The 18,415-nt window shown below is 43.6% G+C and overlaps 1 protein-coding gene and 1 long non-coding RNA gene across 3 annotated transcripts in view; both read right to left on the reverse strand.

The window, feature by feature from the left end:
* The window catches only part of LOC145862392 (uncharacterized), a 386,091-nt gene that overhangs the window by 311,721 nt on the left and 55,955 nt on the right, over positions 1-18,415 (reverse strand). The gene's annotated exons all lie outside the window — the stretch shown is intronic.
* LOC106580020 (UDP-glucuronosyltransferase 2A2) lies at positions 11,015-16,716 on the reverse strand. Of its 2 annotated transcripts, XM_014160566.3 has the most exons (3): positions 16,495-16,623; positions 14,637-14,768; positions 11,015-14,227 (listed from the first exon to the last, which is right to left on the reverse strand). In XM_014160566.3, exons 2-3 carry the CDS (start codon positions 14,692-14,694, stop codon positions 12,630-12,632), a joined length of 1,656 nt encoding a protein of 551 aa, XP_014016041.2. In that variant the 5' UTR covers positions 14,695-14,768; positions 16,495-16,623; the 3' UTR covers positions 11,015-12,629. The 2 variants fall into 2 exon arrangements, with proteins under 2 accessions (XP_014016041.2, XP_014016042.2); XM_014160567.3 differs by lacking the exon at positions 14,637-14,768 and having other exon boundaries at positions 16,495-16,716.

Genomic DNA, 18,415 nt, shown 5'->3' on the forward strand with positions numbered 1-18,415 from the left:
GACTGATACCTATCAGGATTATTTGTGAGGATAACATCAAGGAGAGTAGCCTTTTCTGGGTGTTTGGAGTCATACCTTGTGGGATTGGTAATAATCTGAGAAGGATTTAGGGAGTCCCATTGTTTTAGGACTTGGTCAAGTGGTTTAAGCATATCCCAGTTTAGGTCACCTAGCAGGACAAATTCAGACTTAGTGTAAGGGGCCAGGAGAGAGCTTAAGGCAGGTAGGGTACAGGCCGGTGCTGATCGAGGACGTTAGCACCCAGCAACAGTCAACAAAGAGCTATTTGAAAGTTTAATAACAACTTGGGACTAGCCATTGTAAGTTCAGAGTCATTCACCCCAACAGTGCGTGTGTGCTGGAGGCGAGCGAAAGCTCGGGAGAGAGGGGGGAGTGTGGTGGGGTTACCTGTACCAAACAGGGGGAGACAGGCCAGGGCAGACGATGAACAGATCGCCAGGTGGAATCCAAGCAGCAGTGCAGCAGGCAATGGGAGTAGGTGTCACACCCACTTGGGAGAAGCTTTTATTTCTGAAGGCAGATTTCTTGTAGAAAATGCCAGTGGATGGTCTTTGAACAGCAGGAGGGGGCTTCAAAGGGGGTTTCAAAGACTTCTGCCACTTGTTGGGCCCAAAGGCCTCAACACCTTTTACTTCACATCTCAGTGCTAATTGAAGTTGCATCTGGTCTGTCCTAGCAAGCCTGGCAGCCTTAAGGCTAGGCGTCCCACAGGCGGGACAACTTCCGGTAAAACTGGAGGGCTTTCAATTCAAATAAATAATTATAAAAATGATGGATATTAAACATTTAGGAACATACAAGTGTCTTATATCGGTTAAAAGCTTAAATTCTTGTTAATCTAACTGCACTGTCCGATTTACAATAGGCTTTACAGCAAAAGCATGCCATGCGATTGTTTGAGGACGGCGCCCCACATCAAAATATTTTTCCGCCAGCACAGGTTTCATAAATTCACAAATAGCGATTAAATATTCACTTACTTTTTGAAAATCTTCCTCTGACTTGTCATCCAAAGGATCCCAGCTACAACATGTAGTGTCGTTCCTGGCTTCAGGGCCTGAGTAACAGGCAGTTTACTTTGCTGCGTGCATGTGCCAAACAAGTGCTGTAGGCTTCTATATATTTTTTTTCTGATTGCTTGGTACAGTGTAAACAACATAAAATAAATTATAGGTGTACTAGAGAGATGATCTGTACGAATGAAAACATTTATAAAGCCTTTATTATTATTATTATTTAGGCCATTGTATACTGTAGGCTAATTATTCAAGAGAATGCTTGACTGCATTTAAATGCATGACAAGTAGGCTGTGTGATGAAATGAAGTAATCATTTGTATTTATTTATTTATTTCACCTTAATTTAACCAGGTAGGCTAGTTGAGAACAAGTTCTCATTTGCAACTGCGACCTGGCCAAGATAAAGCATAGCAATTCGACACATACAACAACACAGAGTAACACATGGAATAAACAAAACATACAGTCAATAATACAGTAGAACAAAAGAAAACAAAAAGTCTATATACAGTGAGTGCAAATGAGGTAAGATAAGGGAGTTCAGGCAATAAATAGGCCATGGTGGCAAAGTAATTACAATATAGCAATTAAACACTGGAATGGTAGATGTGCAGAAAATGAATGTGCAAGTAGGGATACTGGGGTGCAAAGGAGCAAGATAAATAAATACCATATGGGGATGAGGTAGGTAGATAGATGGGCTGTTTACAGATGGGCTATGTACAGGTGCAGTGATCTGTGAGCTGCTCTGACAGCTGGTGCTTAAAGCTAGTGAGGGAGATATGAGTCTCCAGCTTCAGAGATTTTTGCAGTTCGTTCCAGTCATTGGCAGCAGAGAACTGGAAGGAAAGACGACCAAAAGAGGAATTGGCTTTGGGGGTGACGAGTGAGATATACCTGCTGGAGCGCGTGCTACGAGTGGATGCTGCTATGGTGACCAGTGACCTGAGATAAGGCGGGGCTTTAACTAGCAGAGACTTGTAGATAACCTGTAGCCAGTGGGTTTGGTGACGAGTATGAAGCGAGGGCCAACCAACAAGAGCGTACAAGTCGCAATGGTGGGTAGTGTATGGGGCTTTGGTGACAAAACGGATGGCACTGTGATAGATTGTATCCAATTTGTTGAGTAGAGTGTTGGAGGCTATTTTATAGATGACATCACCGAAGTCGAGGATCGGTAGGATGGTCAGTTTTACGAGGATATGTTTGGCAGCATGAGTGAAGGATGCTTTGTTGCGATATAGGAAGCCGATTCTAGATTTAATTTTGGATTGGAGATGCTTAATCTGAGTCTGGAAGGAGAGTTTACAGTCTAACCAGACACCTAGGTATTTGTAGTTGTCCACGTATTCTAAGGCAGAGCCGTCCAGAGTAGTGATGCTGGACGGGCGAGCAGGTGCGGGCAGTGATCGATTGAATAGCATGCATTTAGTTTTACTTGTGTTTAAGAGCAGTTGGAGGCCACAGTCGGCCCGAGAATTGAACCCTGTGGCACCCCCATAGAGTCTGCCAGAGGTGGTCCGTACAACAGGCCCTCCGATTTGACACACTGAACTCTATCAGAGAAGTAGTTGGTAAACCAGGCGAGGCAATCATTTGAGAAACCAAGGCTGTCGAGTCTGCCAATAAGAATGTGGTGATTGACAGAGTCGAAAGCCTTGGCCAGGTCGATGAATACGGCTGCACAGTAATGTCTCTTATCGATGGCGGTTATGATGTCGTTTAGGACCTTGAGCGTGGCTGAGGTGCACCCATGACCAGCTCTGAAACCAGATTGCATAACGGAGAAGGTACGGTGGGATTCGAAATGGTTGGTAATCTGTTTGTTAACTTGGCTTTCGAAGACCTTAGAAAGAAAGGGTAGGATAGATATAGGTCTGTAGCAGTTTGGGTCTAGTGTGTCACCCCCTTTGAAGAGGGAGATGACCGCGGCAGCTTTCCAATCTTTGGGAATCTCAGACGATACGAAAGAGAGGTTGAACAGGCTAGTAATAGGGGTTGCAATAATTTCGGCAGATAATTTTAGAAAGAGAGGATCCAGATTGTCTAGCCCGGCTGATTTGTAGGGGTCCAGATTTTGCAGCTCTTTCAGAACATCAGCTATCTGGATTTGGGTGAAGGAGAAATGGTGGGGGCTTTGGCGGGTTGCTGTGGAGGGTGCCAAGCAGTTGACCGGGGTAGGGGTAGCCAGGTGGAAAGCATAGCCAGCCGTAGAGAAATGCTTATTGAAATTTTCAATTATAGTGGATTTATCGGTGGTATCAGTGTTTCCTAGCCTCAGAGCAGTGGGCAGCTGGGAGGAGGTGCTCTTATTCTCCATGGACTTTACAGTGTCCCAGAACATTTTTGAGTTAGTACTACAGGATGCAAATTTCTGTTTGAAAAAGCTAGCCTTAGCTTTCCTAACTGCCTGTGTATATTGGTTCCTAACTTCCCTGAAAAGTTGCATATCACGGGGGCTATTCGATGCTAATGCAGAACGCCACAGGATGTTTTTGTGCTGGTCAAGGGCAGACAGGTCTGGAGTGAACCAAGGACTATATCTATTCCTAGTTCTACATTTTTTGAGTGGGGCATGCTTATTTAAGATGGTGAGGAAGGCACTTTTAAAGAATAGCCAGGCATCATCTACTGACGGGATGAGGTCAATGACATTCCAGGATACCCCGGCCAGGTCGATTAGAAAGGCCTGCTCGCAGAAGTGTTTTAGGGAGAGTTTGACAGTGATGAGGGGTGGTCGTTTGGTGGCAGACACATTACGGATGCAGGCAATGAGGCAGTGATCGCTGAAAACAGCAGAGGTGTATTTGGAGGGCGAGTTAGTTAGGATGACATCTATGAGGGTGCCCGTGTTTACGGATTTGGGGTTGTACCTGGTAGGTTCATTGATAATTTGTGTGAGATTGAGGGCATCAAGCTTAGATTGTAGGATGGCCGGGGTGTTAAGCATGTCCCAGTTTAGGTCACCTAGTAGCACGAGCTCAGAAGATAGATGGGGGCAATCAATTCACATATGGTGTCCAGGGCACAGCTGGGGGCAGAGGGAGGTCTATAGCAAGCGGCAACAGTGAGAGACTTGTTTCTGGAAAGGTGAATTTTTAGAAGTAGAAGCTCGAATTGTTTGGGTACAGACTTGGATAGTAATACAGAACTCTGCAGGCTATCTTTGCAGTAGATTGCAACACCGCCCCCTTTGGCAGTACTATCTTGGCGGAAAATGTTATAGTTAGCGATGGAGATTTCAGGGTTTTTGGTGGTTATCCAAAGCCAGGATTCAGACACGGCTAAAACATCCGGGTTGGCAGAGTGTGCTAAAGCAGTGAGTAAAACAAACTTAGGGAGTAGGCTTCTAATGTTAACATGCATGAAACCAAGGCTTTTACGGTTACAGAAGTCAACAAATAAGAGCACCTGGGGAGTGGGAGTGGAGCTAGGCACTGCAGGACCTGGATTAACCTCTACATCACCAGAGGAGCAGTGGAGAAGTAGGATAAGGGTACGGCTAAAGGCTATACGAACTGGCCGTCTAGCACGTTCGGAACAGAGAGTAAAAGGAGCAAGTTTCTGGGCAAGATAGCATAGATTCAAGGCATAGTGTACAGACAAAGGTAAGGTAGGATGTGAGTACATTGGAGGTAAACCTAGGCATTGAGTAATGATGAGAGAGATGTAGTCTCTAGAGACGTTTAAACCAGGTGATGTCCTCGCATTTTTAGGAGGTGGAACAACATGGTTGGTTAAGGCATATTGAGCAGGGCTAGAGGCTCTACAGTGAAATAAGACAGTAATCACTAACCAGGACAGTAATGGACGAGGCATATTGATATTAGAGAGAGGCATGCATAGCCAAGTGAACATATGGGTCCAGTAAGTGGCTGGGCTGACCGGGGACACAGCGATTCAGACAGTTAGCAGGCCGATGCTAACAAGCTAACAGTTAGTAGGCCAGGGCTAAACAAGCTAGCAGTTAGCAGACCGGGTTAGCAAGCAAGCAGTTAGCAGACCGGGGCTAGCAGTTAGCAGACCGGGGCTGGCAAGCTAGCAGTTAGCAGACCGGGTTAGCAAGCAAGCAGTTAGCAGACCAGGGCTAGCAGTTAGCAGACTGGGGCAGGCAAGCTAGCAGTTAGCAGACCGGGGCTAGCAAGTTAGCCTTTGGGGGATGTCGCGATGGGGGTAAATCTGTTTTTTCCTCTTCGTGCGGTGATGTCGATAGACCAGTCGTGGAATTAGTAGGGTTCCAAGTAGCTCTAGGTAGCTAGCAGGCCGCAGTTAGCAGAATGGGCCTTCAGCGGACGTCGCACCTGAGGGGCCTGTTGGGATCCTCGGGCAGATTATGTCAGTATTCCAGTCGTAGAGGATCGGCGGGGTTCCATGCCCCGTACCGGCAGTAGAAGGGGTCCGGATATTGTAGCCCAGGAGTGGGCTTCGGTGGTAGCACAGGAGCCCTGGCCGGGCTAGCTTCAGGCTAATTGGTGCTTGCTCCGGGATGGAAACGCTAGCCAGGAGTAGTCACCCGGGATTGCGGTTAGCTAGTTGTGAAGATCCAGATGAAAATGTTCAGAGTTTGCGGTAGGAATCCGGGGATATGGAGAAAAAATATATATTTATAGGTTCGTTATGCTCTGGTTTGAGTCACGTTGTTCGAACTGGCGAGAGCTTTCCGAGCTAAAGGTTAGCTGATGACCGCTAGCAATGGTTTGCTGACTGATAACCAGTAGGTAGTTAGCTGGCTAGCTTCAGTTGAGGGATTCCAGATCCGAAGTAAATAGAAATACTTTAGAAGAAAAACAGATCCACGCCACATTGGGTGAGGCGGGTTGCAGGAGACTATTTCGAAGTTGAGGCTTAGGAAAATATTTTAAAAGGATATGCGAAGAAAAATATGTAAAAAGATATATACAAGGGACACGACAGGACAAAGACGTCTGACTTGCTACGCCATCTTGGATTGATATAGGACTAATTGATAACAGGCCAGAAAGCTAAACAAAACCAGCATAATGACATACTAGAGAGTCTGCTCCAACAAAGAAAAAAAATTATGAAGCATTTATTAAGGCTACAGCATAGCAAAATAAAAAAAACTGAATTTGACAAAATGTCAAACTGGTCGGACCGTTATACATTTTTAGAACTTGCGTGTCAATAGGTTAAAAGGCCATTATTAAGGTCACATGATCACCTCATTTAAAATTGCCAAGCTCCTAAAACCCTTCTTCTCAAAAAGGGACCACACAAATTACCACCATGTAAATGAATAATTGGATTTGATCAGGAATCAAGGTAAGACCCAAGTGCAGGCTGTGACCCGGCCTCAGCAGTCTTCGGAGGCTCTTGGAGGAACTCGGGTAAGCTCGAATCCTCTTGAGGACTTCTGGAGTTCATCAGATGCAAAGTGGGATCCTTGAGTGACTGCAATCAGACCTCTTCTCCCTCCTACGTTCCTGTAACCGTCCATTGAGCCGGATGGTTAAGGCGATGAGTGAGTCGAGATCCATCGGTAGTTCCCGGGCTGCAAGCTCGTCCTTTACCCCCGCCGATAATCCGTGCAGGAACGTGTTGAACAGCACTTCCGGGTTCCAGGTACCCTCCGCTGCCAGCGTACGGAACTCCAGCGCATAGTCTGCCACACTGAGGGAGCCCTGCCGAAGCTGGAGTAACTTCCAGGCAGTCTCTCTCCCGGACACTGGAGCCGCAAAAACTTTTCTCACCTCCGTCACGAATGCCTCCAGACTGAAGCAGACGATAAATTGCTGCTCCCACACCGCCGTGGCCCAGGCGATTGCCCTCCCGGACATCAGCGTAATAATGTACGCCATCTTCGAGCGGTCTGAGGGGAACAAAGAAGGCTGTAGCTCGAAAACAAGGGAGCACTGGGATAGAAAGGCCCGGCAGGTTCTGGAATCTCCATCATAGCACTCCGGGGGAGGTAAGCGGGGTTCCTGGGAAACCGGGGTGACGGCGCTGCTACCAGCCGGGTTACTGAGGGGCTGGGAGGTTACCGCGGTGGTAGGCTGCCTAGTAGGCAACCCACAGAATTACTCCCACAAAGCATCCAATGCTAGGTCATGACGTTCGGCCACGTCCTGGAACCCTTCCATCAGACCACAAAGCATCTCCTCGTCTCTACCAATGAGGGCTCCTTTGGAGGAGACGGCGTTGCGGAGCTGGTCCAAGTCTGCTGGGTCAGTAATGGCCAGTTCGTACTATCAGGAATCAAGGGACGACCCAAGTGCAGACTGTGTGAAGTAACAATGTTTCTTGTAACCACAGGGACAGGCAAACGACAGGTCAAGGCAGGCAGGGGTCGATAATCCAGAGCAGAGGCCAAGGTACAGGACGGCAGGCAGGCTCAGGGTCAGAGACAGGCAGTGGTCAGGCGGGCGGGTACAGGGTCAGGACAGGTAAAAGTAAAAAAGACAGGAGGACATGATAAAGAGAGACTCGGGAAAAACAGGAGCTGAGACAAAACACTGGTAGGATTGGACAAACAAGACAAACTAGCCACAGACAGACAGAAAACACAGGTAAAAATACACAGGGTATAATGTGGAATATGGGTGACACCTGGAGTGGGGTGGAGACAAGCACAAGGACAAGTGAAACAGATCAGGGCGTGACAGGTTTATAAGACAAAATAAGAATCTAGGCTATTTAAACAGACATACCATGTTATTTTGATTGTGCGACCTTAGTGACCCTCTAAGCAATGGGAGGATGTAGTAAAGGCTTTACTTATGCACAACGCAACTCAGCATGCCTGGATACAGACTGTAACCATGTATTTTGTGGTTACGGTACCACAAAACCCAGAGGACTTTGCTTTTTTGGATATGACACTCACAGCCATGATAAAAATGTCATCATAACACATGGGCTCTCATGTATTATTGCTTAACTATACCATGGCTGTCAGCCAATCAGCTTTCAAGTCTCAAACCACCCAGTTATTAATACAAAATATACTACAGAATAATGACATGTTTGTAGGTATCGTTGACAACAGAGTACACAATTGTGTTTCCTAATCTCCGCTTTGCAAGATGGCCGTTGAAGTTGAACAAGGACATCAGGCCATTGGTAAAGAGCCTGAAAGTCAAGCACACATAGGATGTACTTTGTGAATTGAACACTTTCAAACTGCTGAGGAGAAAAGGCTCTTGGATGTACTGTCTTTGTTGCAGACAGTTTGTATCACTAACGATACCTTTAAAATGACTTTCTTATTGGATCCATTTTAAAGATATGACATACCTGTTCATGACCTTGTTGGCACAGTCCTTTGTGTCCTTACCACCAATTTTGCTTAACCTTGCAGTCTGTGTCAAGAGACTTTGTTTGAAACGCTGGAAGTTATGCAGTAACCACTGTCTCAGTATGACTACTTAAAAAATACAATTCTACAGGCATTGCTTGTAAGAGTGGAATTAACTAATTGTATCGCTTTAGGTAGTGTGAAAAATACTGACTAAATCTACAGTGTAAATGAAATGGCAAAATACATTTATATTTCACCATCAGATTCTGTGCATACACACTTTGAGGCTGCTTCTCTAGTTGCTCAAAGTCTTGCTCCATCTCCATCCTATTGACATGGAACTCAGGGTCTTGCTCCATCTCCATCCTATTGACATGGAACTCAGAGTCTTGCTCCATCTCCATCCTATTGACATGGAACTCAGAGTCTTGCTCCATCTCCATCCTATTGACATGGAACTCAGGGTCTTGCTCCATCTCCATCCTATTGACATGGAACTCAGAGTCTTGCTCCATCTCCATCCTATTGACATGGAACTCAGAGTCTTGCTCCATCTCCATCCTAATGACATGGAACTCAGAGTCTTGGGGCTCTGCTCTCCCAACACGTTTCACCTCCTCCAATATCTCCACCAATTTAGTTAGGACACACTTCTGAAATTCTGAAAGGAGAACATTTTGTTGATACTGTGGAAATATGGGGTTGTCACACGCAAGACAGACAAGATTGCGATTGCAAATAAAAGTGAAATTTTCCTTGCAATAATACATATAGTTCAACGTTTCAATAACATTCTATATTCTAATGGATTCAGTGTTTAACTTTAACACAAGTTTCAGTTTTATAGTAAATTGTGAGTCATTCCACAAAATAGGTGTCTTTTGAATTAGTGCATCATTTATACATAAAACATCAAAGGGAATCAAAAGGGACACATTTTGTGGAGCAATCCACTCACTGCCATTATTCATGGGAAACAGCCCTGGTCTAGCGGAGGTAATGGGAGGGTGAGAGCTGCGATGCTCTTGGCTCTGTTGGGACTGGCAAGTAGAAGCCCTGGATGAATCTACAAAATTCAAAGCCAACTCAGTGTCAATCCAGAGGTAAACAGCAAAAAGAAATAGCACCTGATTTTTGTAAACCCACACACTACAATACATATTTTAAGGATTGTTTTAATCTTCAGTTAACAAGACTGAACATGACGTGTATAATTTCTGCTCATTGTAACGAAACTAGCACTGATGCGCTAACACGTCCCCGTCGTGTGCATGTCGTCAGTGTGTGCTGTTTAGTTACTACATAACTGCTCTCACCTCGTCTGCTAGAGTAACAGGATGGATATGGAGAATGTCTGTGCTCTCTGCTCTGGAGGTGGGACTGGCTAGTAGAAGCCCTGGATGATTCTGCAACATTCAAAACTAATGAATAAACCTTCTTAAGGACTTGACCGGTTATTGTATGTAGATTGATAAGGGGGGGGAAAAAATGTCATCCATTTTAGAATAAGGCTGTGAGGTAACAACATGTGAGGGTCTGAATACTTCCCGATTGCACTCTATGCACAGCAATGTTCTAGAATACTGGATTGTTGGCTTTCATACTTTTCGAATTCTCAGTGCAGCTCAATACATTTTTCCAATTGTCAACACATTCAAATTAATAGACCCATGCCACTCAGCACGTGACGTTCACAGACTGCGAATTTCCGGCTATGTCAGGTCCGTCCGTCATGGGCTTTATTTCGCCAAAAATTGTCTTCCCAAAAACCGGGCTGTATTTAGTCCGTCCATTCTGGTCCAAATATAGCCCAAGGTCAGCCTGATCAGCTTGTACTCATTGAAATGCATGAGATACACAAATACAATTACACAATATTGCATATAGTATACGTTTGATTATTTTTTTGATATACACAATATAATAAAATGTATTGATTTAAAATAAAATAAAATTTGAATTGCTTATTACATGTTCTGATATAGACAGAATGACTGAAAATTACCTGTAATTTCAAATCATTAGTGTACAATTTCACAACGGAATTTATTACAATTTATTACCAAACTGGGAGAGGCAGAACGAGCAAGTCATTCACCCGCCATTTGTTCCTCAAGACAGTAACACAAGGACATGCGGATAATTGTAAGCATCAACATTTCAGAAAATGTTTGTAATTTGATAAGGTTGTTATATTAATTATCAGTTTCTTTTAATGTCGCAAACTATTATTTTCTATAGCAACTCTGCCTGGATACTTGCATGCTAGCTAACTAGCTAGCTAACCTTAACACTAACTTAGTTGCTAGCTAGATAGTACAAGGCGGGAAAGCAGGGCTAACAGACTTGATGGTTGTATTTAGGTAGAAAAGTGTCCCCAAACGGGACTGCGGTGTTAATTTTGTCTAAACCCAAATCCATGAGAGAGTTGTTTAGTTCAGTGAGTAGACCAATGGTAGAGACCGATCAGGCCTTTGGAACGTTGTATTTTATGAGGAGGGCAAAATACAAGCAGAGCCAGCATAATTGTACCTAAGGACTCTTTTACGGACATGAGCTAATTGATCAGAGTAATAAGAACGTATCGAAAGGGACTGGGGGATACAAGATCTGGGGAGGGTGTTTGACAAATGGGAATCCAGAAGCTGTGGATAAAATAGGTGTCAAGGTGTGGGTGTAGCTGGTGCATTGGAAGTCAGGCGCAGGAGAGCAGAGATGAGTGGACAAGGCACTTTACTGAGGCAATATTTGAATAGAACACAACCGCGTCACAAAAACAAATGCCCTCAGAACAAGTGAGGGAGCACATAGTACAAAAAACAAATACAAGTACAAAGTACAGGCTATCAAAAAGCACGGGTGTAAAATATAACCCTGCGCAAACCAGCCGGAAGAGTGCCAACCTGACAATAAACAATTACACACACAGACATGAGGGAAACAGAGGTTAAATACATGACAAGTAATGAGGGCAATGTAAACCAGGTGTGTGGGAAAACAAGACAAAACAAATGGAAAATGAAACGTGTATCGGCGATGGATAGAAGACCAGTGACGTCGACCGCCGAATGCCGCCCGAACAAGGAGAGGAACCGACTTAGGTGGAAGTCGTGACAATAGGGACTGTAACTCGTGGGTTTTGGCCACGGCATAATCCCCGGGATGATGATAATTGGAAGATAGTTAGGAAAAGGCTTATGTGTACTCACCCAACAATGTATGGTTGGAGTGAAAACCTGGGGATCACTGTGGCTGAACCAATTTTAGAGAATCTGAAGGAAGAATGTGTTCCGCCATTATGTATCTGTAACAATGGCTCTTTGGCTGTGGGTGTAACCGTGCATTGTAGATCTTATGCAGGCTACCTCCCTGAAGAAGAACGCAGGCAAAAAAAATTTAAACCCTATGGGTGGCATTTAGTGGATGTCTCATATTTAATTACTAGAGTGACCTATCTTGCTCTAAACGATGGTATGGGATGCCATGATTACTGTATATATGTGATAACCTTTGTATGCTTGCAATGCACAATGATGGAAAAGTATCGGGTAATGGAGATGTACTGATTTAGTTCTCAGGCTGAGAACTGCCTGCACCTGCTGATAGTCACTCAGCCTCAAGGCCGAGATGTTCCGAAAGTAGCAAAGGGCCTGAGACTACACAGGTGTGGTTGATGGCTTATAGTAGAGTGAGAAACCACAGTCTGGACATGTTTTTCTCATCTTAGATACTTCGTATCTAATCCAATGCAACAATGTTAAGGTACGATTGACGGTAGGTTGTCCACACCAACAAATATAAAGAGTGTTGTCTCCTGTTTCGCCACACGGATCTTTACTATAGACTACTGAGGTATTCTGTATGTGAATCTCTGTCTGCAATTGCATTTTATTACTAAAGAGTTTTATACCAAGGTTCCTGTGTCTGTGTCATCTAACTGGAAGACTGATTGTTGAAGGAAACTTACATCACCCCATGCAAAGGACCACCCAACGAGAGACCCCTCTATCCCTCTCTCTCAACCACACAACTCAAGTCATTTTTTGTTGCTGTAGTACAACATTAACAACATAAGGTAATATTATATTTGGAGCACAATACTTAATGTGAGGGTGACATAAAAAAATGGAATGCAAAGATATATTGCCAAAAGTAGCCTACTGTATTGTTTCAAATACCAGCATAGATTATTGTGGCCTTCTTGATGTTGCTGAAAGGAAGGTTTTAGAAAGAATATCAGAAAATAATAATTTCAATATTTGATTAATGATATATTTATTGATAATTTCATAATTTATAAATATTCAAAAACACCTCAAAACACATCTTTATCATTCATGTTTCACTTTCCTCCTACGAAACACCTTACACCACAAAAACCTTACAGCAAAAGTGATAACCAGTATTATGAGCAACACAATGGCCAGTAGCGTGGCTATGACGTCCACAGAGTGGTAGGTGAACCAGGACATCTTGTAGGACTCTGTCCTCAGATGTGCCGCTCCTTTGTTCCTCATGACAAACTCGATCCAGAACATTGCGCGGTCCAGTGGCTTCATAGGCTGGTCCCTGTGCAGCCTGGAGAGCCTTTGCATTGCCTCCCTGTAGGACGGCTCATAGAGAACAGCCTTCACTGCCTCCAGGAAGATGTCTCTGTCTACGGTGGTGATGTCCACTATCTTAGCCACTCCCTTAGCCCTCATCCTGTTGAGGTTATCCTGCTGGTCGAACATCAATGGGAGGCCGACGATGGGGACACCGTGGTAGATGGCCTCCTGGACTCCATTGGTGCCGCCGTGGGCGACAAAGGCTCGGGTCTTTGGGTGTCCTAGGAGGTCGTTCTGGGGGAGCCAGTCCACCAGTAAGGTGTTGTTAGCCAGGGAGGCAGGTCTCTTCCCAGTGTGCCTCCAGACAACCATCTGAGGCAGTTGGGCAAAAGCAGTGGCGATGTCCTCAGCGATGTCCTCAGGAAGTTGTCCCACCAAGGTCCCGAGGGACATCATGATGACCCCATGGTCCCCGGAACTCTGGACAAAGTCCTCCATGTCCGGGGGAAGTGGCTTGGAGGGCTTGCACTGGAAGCCACCCACGTAGACCACGTTTGGCATGGTGGGACGAGGAAACTCAAAGGTGAAGTCATTCCTCATGAGCCAGATGTCTGCTGCCTGGAACAATGACATGTAGTGAACATCAGGGCCAAAGTAACGATGGACGAACGGAATGTAGTTAGGGTCTGTGATGTATGCAGTTTGAACCTTTGTAAGAAGATAAAACAGAACATTTATGACTCTCTCCTGAAAAGTCATTTTGTCCGTCAACATTGCTCCTGGTACTGGGACATATGAGAGAGGTGAGGGGGCAATGGCAAAGTGACCCTCACCCTGGACTGTCCATCTGACATTGAAGACAAGAGGAAGACCAAGGTGGTGTGCCAGTAATGTGCCCGCACCAGTGGCAGGATCCGTCAGAACTAGATCATAGTTTGCATCGTGAAACGATTGCATTAGCACGGCATCTTCAAATATCATAGTCATCATCTCAATCAAATCCCTGTTTGACTCAGAGAACTGCTTCACCATCTCAAGCTCCAGACTCATACGAGACCAGAAACCTCCACCCTCCCTTTGGATCTGCAGTAATCTGGTCACAAACGAACCAAAGATCTTCTCGTCAATTCCTCCGCCAGATGCAGGGATGGTGATACACGAGTAATGAAGGGACGTCTCCTTGATGTACCAGTTGGCGGATGGACGAATCACTGTGATGCTATGGCCTCTGGAGTGCAGTTCTTCAACGATGACTTTCATGTTCACCCAGTGGCTTCCATCCAATGGGAGGACCAGCACCTTCCCCCCATAGACAGTGGTCAGAGAGAAGAGCAGCACAGCAACCGTGACCAGGGCTGGTTGATGCATTTCTAAGGTGAGTCCTTTGATAGAAGATACAAGGGAAGAGTAGTTAGTAGTTACTACATCTCTTATTTCCTATTAATAGGTTCTAGTTGGTTGCCTGTTATTCTCAAACACATCAATTCTAAAAAAATTACTCGAAATTACAAAGAAAAGCCTAATTATTTGTGAACCCTCTTATATTGTTGTGATTAGCTTATACATATTTACTTATACTGAACAAAAATATAAACGCAACATGTAAAGTGTTGACAATTACACAGGTGCACCTTGTGCTGGGTTAAATAAAAGGCCACAAAAATGTGCAGTTTTGTCACACAACACAATGCCACAGATGTCTCAAGATTTAAGTGAGGGTGCAATTGGCATGCTGACTGCAGGAATTTCCACCAGAGCTTTTGCCAGAAAATGTAATGTTCATTTATGTACCATAAGCTGCCTCCAACGTCGTTTTAGAGAATTTGGCAGTATTTCCAACCGGCCTCATGACCGTAGACCTCCACGTCCGGCTTCTTCACCTGCGGTATCGTCTGAGACCACCCACCAGGACAGCTGATGAAACTGAGGAGTATTTCTGTCTGTAATAAAGCCCTTTTTGGGGGAGAAACTCTTTCTAATTGGCTGGGCCTGGCTCCCCAGTTGGTGGGCCTATGCCCTCCCAGGCCCACCCATGGCTGCGCCCCTGCCCAGTCATGTGAAATCCATAGATTAGGCCCTAATAAATGTTTTCAATTGACTGATTTCCTTATATGAACTGTAACGCAGTAAAACCGTTGAAATTGTTGCATTTATATTTTTCTTCAGTATAATATACCTAATTAACATATGAATAATAAAGTACATTATTGATCTTCACAGAGAGAATTAGCCTAGGTGTTCCACCAGAAGCAGACTTAGACCAACAGTACAAACACAAATCAACAACAGTACTGATACCTGAACAAAGTGTATTACATGTACACTATAAAACATTTCCTGTAATTTCTACACTAATTTACTGGCAGCACAGTAGCCAGTAGGTTGCTGTACATTTACAGTAAATGACTGGTAGCACAGAAGCCAATAAATTATAGTAGACTTACAGAACCTTTACTGAAACACAAACGCAGTGTACTGCTTCCATGAATCAAGTAAATAAATAACCAACATACAATTGAAAACGTAGAGACACTGTTTATTGCTATGAAGTCTTCCAATGCTATCACAATTCTACCAGTCATTCCCAAAATGGACTCAAGCCTTCAGGCACATTACTATAAAGGTGTGCATGTTCTCTCTACATCTGGACCAGGATTCATGCTCATGTAATGTAACACCATTGTCTACGCTGGCAAAGCCCAGGAGGGACAGCCTCTGTAGTGGATGGAAGTTACTCCAATGTCTCTTTATTGGAGGTTTTACATGCTATGTAATAATAGGTAATTATCACTAATTACTTAAAGTGACTTTAAGTTTCAGCCATATGTTCTACCGTTTGGCTGTTACTATTATTTCATGTTAGAGTTGCCAATACTGCTTTGCATATTGTTTATCATATGTAGTATTATTCAGTATTGCCATAAGTGTTATTATTGCATTGGTTTGACAAGTATTTTTACAGAAGTTGTTTAATATAGTCTTTTGGGGAGGACCCCAGACCCCCTGCTAGGTTATGTCCCCCCCACCACTTCTAAAACCAAAGTGGCGCCCCTGTAAAGAACTAGCTTCAATGGAAGCAGCTGTGTTTGTGTGTGTGTGTGGTTGTGACAATTAAGAGAGTAATGGGCCTCAACATCGTGTTCTAACCGGACAACACTGTAGTGAGCAGAACCTAAGCAATCAGCATAAGTTAATAGCGAGTGAGGGCATTCACAGCCGACCGCTCAGACGAGCTCCAGCTAGCCGTTTTTACATGGTCCTGCTAGCCGTTTTTACATGGTCCTGCTAGCCGTTTTTACATGGTCCTGAGTTTTATTTGGATTTGTCGAACTTCAAAGGTTTTTGGAGAATGCTTCTTGAGATGTGAACACGTTAGACATTTATGTTGTATTAAGGCTATTGAATCAAGTCAAGTTTGTAGTTCTTCTATATAAGTTTATAGCGCTTCTATAGTTCTCTGTGTACATACGGTAGATAGTTCAAATGAGTTCATTTGAAAACGTTGTAAGTCTGATTATACCATGTTTTCAACACTAGGTACTCAGCAACTGTTTTAACAACAGGCTAAACTATTCCCATATTCCACATATATTCCACTACTTAAAACTGTTACTTTCAACTAGAAATGTTGCTTCACATAAACACTCACCAAAAAAATCTGTCTGCAGGTTGCCTAAAATCCAAAGTGATGTTTGGCCAACCTCCCAAACAGCAGTTCTTCACCTCACATCCCAGTGAAAGCAGTCATCTGGCTGTAACCTAACCTATGCTGCCACAACTAATCTGTGCTCTCTTGTTCAAAGTTCACAGGTTCTAGCATGCAGCGTAACACCCCTGTAATTACATAAGGCTTTCACATGTTGGCTTCCCGTTCTGTATTAAGAAATGGTCACTAGTTCAACATGCACATAATTATGGAGTTAGTTAGAATATCAAAAATAAACTTTTTTCAAAGATAATGTTTGTCTCCATTAGCCATACCCAGGTTGAATAAATCCTGGCATAGGTATAATTCAGAATTCTTTGGGCAATAACTACACATTTGATTTCATGAACCTTGCATGGTTACAACATGCCTTTGGTCTATTTCTTAAAATTAAGATTAACAACCGTTGCTTTTAAAATGATCATTAACCATACAGTAGTACAGGAATAATTTAGGCTTCATTGTGTGTATATAACTAAGGCAGATTATAATTAGTCATGATTCAAATGCAATTTAGTCCAGCCCATAATGCTTTAGGTTGACCCTGTGTCCAATTGGTTAAAAGGCACACCATTTGATTTGATTAGGAACCAACGGCAACCATTGAACCTGGCTCACTCACTGTAAAGAAAGTAGGAAAACAGAGTACTAGGGGAAAGTCATACCTTTGAACTGATGACATAATGTGACATAAGACTGTACTGTACCTTGTACATGTAAGAAAAGGTCTCAGAGATGTCTTTGTAAGATTAAAAGATGCAGTAGGCTGGCTCCACATGTTACAGTCATTCATTGGTATTCTCCTAAGTACTCTGTGCAGCCTGCTCCAAATGAAGTTTGATATCGATGTCATTTGAATACAGTCACGGGTTATACTGTAAGTATAAGGGGCCATAATTCATAAGGGGCCATAATTCATGGATAATACGGTCAGTTTGCATAACACCTTAGCAGTGTTTTCAGTGTCTTTATACAAATTACTGCGTGCCTGTGCACACTTCTTATTCTGAAAAGTAAAAGTGTTTACCTGTGAAAGGGAGTCTACTTGGTAGTAGTAGTTAGTAGTATGAGGTTTTTACATGTTTTTACATGTTCATTCTTTGATTTTATTTGACCATGGGAAAAAGAGCTACAGTTCTTCGGAGATACAGCAATGCAGGTTTGGGTTGAATTGAGTCTAGAATATTACAGGTCAGACTTTGCCACACGGGGGCAGTCCTCTCATACAAAATAATACAGGCTACTGTAGAAAATATTCACCAGATATATTCTGCACAATAGTGCTTCCATAAGTGGAGGACACACTACCTAAAGCACTATTCCCACACCACACCGACAAATGCAACTGCAGAAGTGGGCATCAATTAACACCACTAATAGTGTCATTGTGCAAAATACTTTCGTGATTTTACACAGAGTTTCCAGGATTTGGCAGACTGTGATGTGGTTATATACTTGTATTGTAACTACATATTTGACATTTTATTTTTATTTAACCTTTATTTAACTAGGCTAGTCAGTTAAGAAACAATTCTTATTTACACTGATGGCCTACCAAAAGGCAAAAGGCCTCCTGCGGGGACTGGGATTAAAAATACAAAATAAATACAAAATAAATATAGGACAAAACACACATCACAATAAGAGAGACAACACAACACTACATAAAGAGAGACCTAAGACAACAACATAACAAGGCAGCAGCACAGCATGGTAGCATCACAACATAACAACAACATGGTAGCAACACAACATGGTAGCAGCACAAAACATGGTACAAACATTATTGGGCACATACAACAGCACAAAGGGCAAGAAGGTAGAGACAACAATACATCACACAAAGCAGCCACAACTGTCAGTA

This window comes from Salmo salar, chromosome 20 (assembly GCF_965601325.2).
Source record: "Salmo salar chromosome 20, fSalSal1, whole genome shotgun sequence".
Taxonomy (NCBI): Eukaryota; Metazoa; Chordata; class Actinopteri; order Salmoniformes; family Salmonidae; genus Salmo; species Salmo salar.